We start from the raw sequence: 6588 nt of genomic DNA, 5'->3' as shown, positions 1-6588 counted from the left end.
CTCAATTTTAAATATAGATCATGCCGATTTGTCACGTCATTTAGGCCCACCAAGTAGAGTTTGCCAATACCTCAGTAAGTCTTTCTGAACAGTTGTTTTGATATGAAACTATTTGTTTCAAAATTTTACATTTAAGCTCAGAAAGTTATTCCTTTTTGAAAATGATTTTGATACCCATTGTATTCCTTGCTACACGAGCACCGGAGTCAAATGGAAATGCCACTTTCGATTTGTAACTATATATATCCAGCAGGAATTACTGAATGCCTTTATCTACGGAGGTCAGAAAAAATAAACCAATTTTTATTGTAAATTACATCGTAACTACAATGAATCTCATTTTCAAATAATTCAATTTAATACATACATTACAGTAATGCTGGCCACATCACTGCTTCATAGCAGGACATTTTGTGTTGTGTTTCTGGCATGAAATGCACGTCAGCTGCAAGTGCATGCTATGCAGGAAGCACTAGGGCAGAATCAGGCTAAAGTTTCAGCTGCAGTGCACAGTTTGCACTTTTCACCAACACAGATGTGTTCTTAGTTAAGACTCACCAAGCACCTTAGATGGCTGCACATTAGTGAGTTTTCTTTACTGCATCTCATGCTTTATTTGAATCTTTAACTTTGTAATTTTGTATTAAAGCACACATAATTAAATACATGGTATTATACACTGTACAAAATTTTTATTCATCTGGTTTTGGGCTATTTGGAGCTAAAAATAGAAGCAAATGTTATACTTCAATACTGATAAGCTCTAAGGATGCAGTTTGTTTACAGGCTTGAGTAGAACTACCAACTGAACAAATTTAGCCTGAACTTAGTTCTGAGTTCTAAATATATTGTGTTCTTTGTGTTCTTATTGTAAATCATTGCTAAATGTATTAGACGTGTTTATAGAAAATAGCTTATCCAAAAAACGTCATCATTTTGTGTCATTCCACATGAAAACAATACAGCTGAGAACTTTCAAGTAACGTTTGAGATGTATTTGCACACACACTAACAACAAAATATGAACATTGGTGGAATTAACAATAACAAAGCACACATACAGTATGTTTTGGTTATGGTCTTTGTGTCAAACCACATAGTTTTGTTCCATAATTATTCTGTTTATGTCAAAGTGTGAACCACACTCAAACACCCAGTTTCTGGAATGGTTCAAGATATTTACACAGACTCTTAAGTATGACAATTTAACAAGGTTGGGTTAAACAGAATGTCTTTTAATTCTGTGAATGTAAAACTTCACTTCAGCAAGAATCAAACATCCTGTGTCTGCGTGTGTCTCTTCAGAGTCATGTATATTGTATAACAATGTCCTTATAGGTATGTCTCCATGCTGATGTCCACATTAATCAGCAGTCCACATTAACCTCTGTTATATTATACAAAACGTCACAAGAAAGGTAGGACAGAACTGTTAATGGAGGACATATGTATAAAAATTTCTGGCCCTTTGAGTGCATGAATCATGACCGTACCCTCACTGAGGATAAACCTGACTTCTCTAACCATACATTTCCAAAAGAAAAAGAAACGTTATCATGTGGAAATAATGAAAAGCCAGTTGAATATGCTATAAGTAGCATGTAAAGACATGAACTTAAACTCTAACAGTCTTCTCCAACAACCTTTTGTTTCAACGCACTCTTAACAATTATACAACACATAATACTTTGTGTGAGATGGTGAAATTGAACCCTCACAGGGAAAAAAAGGTGTTGGGGTGGTATACACCTGCATACCTTGCTTACCCCTAAAGAGTGCATAGTAGTACCTTAAAAGAACATATTAGTACTGAAGTGGTACATATTAATTTTGAAAGAGTACCACCCCAGTGACAACTTTAGTACCATTTTCTGTCTGAGAGTGCATGATGTCCTGTTACTTGTTTCATATAGAAACATTAAACAGTTTTCCAGATTACTGTAATGGTAGATTTGGGTTATATGTTTTTGTATGACCCAGATTTGAAGGATTTTGCAATCTCATACAAATTTTTACAAATTGTCATGAGAGTAGGTTGGTTCTCAGATAATTAGTTGCATCATAGCTGAGTTGGTCTTTAAAGTTTAATTCCGGTGGTTTCATAGCTTAGACAGAGTAAAGGTTGAATGGGGTTTGTCCTAAGAGAAACTCCCCAACACCGATGAAGTAAACTACTTGAGCAATTCCGAAGAGTGGAGCAATGACCAGCGCCCTGCAGCCGGCACCCTTCAGAAAAGCAGTTGGCCCTTCTTTGCGCATTATCTTTCTGTAGGAACAAAGAGCGGGATCATCATTAATACAGCCGAAGAAGACAATTGCATTAATGGTTGCTAATTATTTTTCCCAGAATGTCCATTAACCAGGTTGCTTTACCTGATGCAGTCTGCCACACCATTGTAGGTGTCTTCGTTTGCACTTTTATTGAGTGACTGCAGCCGGGTTTTCACGACTGGATAGAGATGGGATCAACTTTAGCTTTTGCAAATTCACTAACATTTATTCAAATAGGTGTTCTTCAGCAAAACTTAAAGACTCACCGTCACAAGGACTGACTGCCACAGCCGCTGTACATCCAGCCACACAGCCCGAAATAAAAGACCAGTAAAAAGGCACACTGTCATCCTCAGTTGTCTTTCCCAGGTTGTTGATGTGGGCAAACAGTGGAAAGTAAACCACAGAGAAAGGGATGTCCCTGTAAGAAGAAGACCCAAGGTCTGTTTTACTAATGTCTCGAGAGATAACTTGCCCAAGTTGGACGTTCCTGGATCAGCATTCTTTGTCGAATGTACCTAGCAAACAAATACAGCCCTGACCATAGGCTATTAAGAAAGTTGTTCAAAACGCTAACTCAAACAAATTGAGCAAGTGGATTGAATTTAGAATGGATTGCCCTAACATTTACCTTAAAGGATGGAGTCGTACCTCATGAGGGTTGCTCCTAGTCCTTTGTAAAGTCCCTGGATGCCCTTTGTGCGAAGCAGTTCCTGGGCAATCTGTATGGCTGACACTTTCCTGATTGAAGACACAGGACCCACACTGTATGAACAGTTCAGGACCGGACTGGCTGTTCCAAGTTTCACAGTGTGGAGTACAGGTAACTTCCTCTGCTGGGCTACTGAATGTAAAGGATGGCATAGCCTGTCAAGTAACTTGCTGCATAAAATAAACTTTACAAGTCTACTAAATCAGTGTTCTCAACTCCGATCCTGGGGCCCCACCGTTTTGCACATTTCATATGTTTCTCTTATCTGGCAGACTCAGTTCAGTTCATGGAGCTCTCTCCTAAAGAGCTGATGATCTAAATCAGGTGCGCTAGAGTTGAGAACCACTGGCTTAATTCATACAAAGTTTATTGGGGAACTTTTTACAAGTTTTAAATACAAGAAAGACATGAATTGCAGGAGGAAATATTCACTGATTTGATGAGTGATTACATAATGAAGATTAATTGTAGATTAATCATGATAGAAGGTGAACCTGGGTCAGTATTTATGCCTCACCAAGTCGTCCTGCGTCCTGAAGCTGGATCTTGAGCATTTCCATCGGGGTTGTGACAATGACCTGACACATCCCTGCCCCGCATCCAGCCAACATTTCCTGAAACACGCTCAGCTTGAGTCTGAAACACAGGTGAGGATCATTCAACTCTTTTATTTAACAATTATTGCGTATTATAGAATTTCTTGATAGAAGTGGAGGGAACATACTCTCCCCTACTGAGCCGTTGACGGAAGAAATCATTGGCGGCCAGTTTGATGGCCTTCTCAGGAGTCACCAGTGTCAGGTTGACTGCTGCCCCTTTAGGACAAAAACGTATCAGTTGATTTATGAAAACTTTTGGGAGGAAGTTTTGGATCATCTCATTTTTCCTGACACAGAATCAATACAATAAAAAAACATTTTTAAGATTTGTTTGCAAATGTAGAATATATCAATATATCAAATATCTAAAAGAAAGTCATATGAACCAACACCCATTTTAGTCAAGATGCTTTGGATCAGCGTCTCTCACTAGTATGTAAATGCTGTAAAGTGCAAGTTATGTTGCATCATGAAGATGTCCTAAGGGACTTTACATTTTAGGAAGGTCAAATCTGTCAAATTGCTAAAACTACTCACCTCTGTACATTCCAAAGTATCCCTCGGATCGAACGGTCTTTATCAGACAGTCCATCCTAATCAAAATAATAATGCATTATTAAACTGAGTTAAATCTATAGAATTCATTCTGAATAATCCACACCCTTTTCACTAATCCATAGTTTTCTGATAAAGAAAAACAAGTTTCAGGCCTCCATGACAGGTCATTATCTCACTTATTCCCAGGAAAGACAATGCTGTCTTGTTTATGGTTGAGTGTACTTACAAGTGTTCAGTGTAGGGATTAAAGTGAGTCTTTTTTTGCTTTTCATTTTAATTAACATCTACTCGATTTTACAAATGTGGAATGCAAACATACATGTTTTTGTAAACCCGTTGGCTTCCTCTTTGGTTCTGGAGTCTTGTCTTGGCAAGATCTATTGGAAACACACAGGTAACACCCACCAGTCCAGCAACTCCACCATTGATGAGTTTGGCAGGGAGGCTTGGGAAACACATAAGAGAACAAATGAATGAATCAATACCTCAAAAATATATTGTCGTTTTATTCCTAATGAATTCATTCACTTCTAACCAGTTCCTCCATTTAACAATGATACAAAATCAAGGCACTGCTTTGAAGTTATAGAAGAAAAGGTCAAAAGAAGCAAGGCAATGTCAGCTTGACACATTCATTTAACTGCAACACTTCATATTACAGTCCCAGTGTGTGTAAGAGTTAAACTGGTTAACAATACAGCGGCATCAAAAGTGTTTTTATTGAGTACAGCACACAACAAACAGTGGTTCTGGTTCTGGTTCATACCTGATTGGTTGTTGAGCCATGATGAGAGGTTTGTGGTTTGGTCTGAGGTACACAGAGGCGCAGTCACTGTGCAAAGCAGCAGAGAGGGGTTATATACGGTAACCCCTCCCAGAAGCCTCAGGCAATACCGGTAGTTCACTCCCTTGCCATACGTCTCTGCTGTGACTGACTGCACAGCCAATCAGAGGAGCAGGATCTTCTTACAGTAAGCATGCAATGAGACACACTACTGCATGCACGCTTGTATGCATGTTTAGGGATTTTAGATGAGTACATTAAATGCATCAATAAGTTTGAGGGAAAAAAATACATTTTTAAATGTTATCTTTTTAAAGCATGTTGGATTTCTTCCTAAACAGGCTCTTACACGAATAAAATGTTCTACATGAATGACTCTAAATGATTATTTTCTTTATGAATTTACTACTTTTTACTTCACTGCTGCAAAAACGTTTATTAAGCAGTATGCGAGAAGTCACATGTTTATGTTGCTTTTATTTTTTCGACAGTATTTTATATACGTCATCTTTTATTGTGCAGATAAAATGTTAGCATATGATATTTATTGTGCAATAATTTCTTTGAAAACTTTAACTTTCATTCATGCGATTTACATAAAAAATGATTTTAATAGTACACTTGTGATTGTGGTTTTGTTGTGGTCTCATGAAGCACTGTTTCTGATACTTGTTGTAAAACCATAAAGAAACAGTGATCATATTTGAACCAGAAACAGGTGCATTTTTATAAATGGTAATGTAATAGTATAATATAAATATAAACAGATCTAAATAGAAGGTTACTGTTCCTGGATGGCCACTGAAATTTTATATATCGATTCTCTCCTAGAATCAAATATCATTGTGCCCTTCATCGAGACACTTTAACCAATTAATTCTTTCTTAATCTAATTATAGATACACCGGTAATAAATATTCCATAAACCACTAGAAATTAAAGCCAACATAATACTTTATAGATTTAAATTATAGATTTTGACTCTCCATGGTATGCTCTCTTTAATGTACATATTAGACATCCATATTTATTTTATTTGTAAACATACACTGAAGGTGAAATGTGAAATGTCTGAATGTGGGTAAAATGGGGCTGTTACATTAAACATTCATATTGGTGAAAACATACATTCTGTCACATTTAGGCTATAGTGCATGCTCGAAACTTGTAGAGATGTTGACTGAAATATCATTTATTTAACTATAACCAAATTATATTAAGTTAAATTGTATTATATACTTTTTTGAATAAGCAAAATTAAAAATCACATCGATTGAAGCAACATTAAGTCAAGTTGAACAGCTAAAGTACAATAAATTACATATTAAAAAATGTATGATAACTTCTTAAAAGAACAGTGACACATAAAAAAAAAAAAAAAGGTTTGAGGGTGGGAATTCTTGACATTTGCTAAATGCTAAATGTGATTTTGCACAAAATGGCCCACTATTCACTATACATCTTGTTTGCTACACACTTTCAATTAATTAACCTTTAATGTGGCACAAAAAAAGCTGTTACTTAAGACTAACCTTACGTCCTGAAAGAGGATGTTAAACAGTTCTAGATTGTATTTATTTATGTATTTTGGGGGGGGGGGGGGGGGGGGGGGGGGGTATCCACTGTCACAAGTCGCAAAACTGCAAATCAAAAACTAGGACATT

General features: G+C 36.7%; 1 protein-coding gene across 2 annotated transcripts; it reads right to left on the bottom strand.

Moving 5' to 3' along the window:
• Window positions 1-285: 285 nt before the first annotated feature.
• Window positions 286-4965, bottom strand: slc25a55b (solute carrier family 25 member 55b). Of its 2 annotated transcripts, none has more exons than XM_079402040.1 (9): window positions 4907-4965; window positions 4460-4585; window positions 4120-4175; window positions 3708-3798; window positions 3501-3619; window positions 2923-3115; window positions 2538-2692; window positions 2374-2449; window positions 286-2266 (listed from the first exon to the last, which is right to left on the bottom strand). In XM_079402040.1, exons 1-9 carry the CDS (start codon window positions 4924-4926, stop codon window positions 2107-2109), a joined length of 996 nt encoding a protein of 331 aa, XP_079258166.1. In that variant the 5' UTR covers window positions 4927-4965; the 3' UTR covers window positions 286-2106. The 2 variants fall into 2 exon arrangements, with proteins under 2 accessions (XP_079258166.1, XP_079258167.1); XM_079402041.1 differs by having other exon boundaries at window positions 982-2266; window positions 2923-3112.
• Window positions 4966-6588: the final 1623 nt, after the last annotated feature.

Source organism: Barbus barbus, assembly GCF_936440315.1.
Source record: "Barbus barbus genome assembly, chromosome: 41".
Lineage (NCBI taxonomy): Eukaryota > Metazoa > Chordata > Actinopteri > Cypriniformes > Cyprinidae > Barbus > Barbus barbus.
Note: the sequence above shows the minus strand (reverse complement) of the source record. Positions and strands in the feature narration are given on the sequence as shown.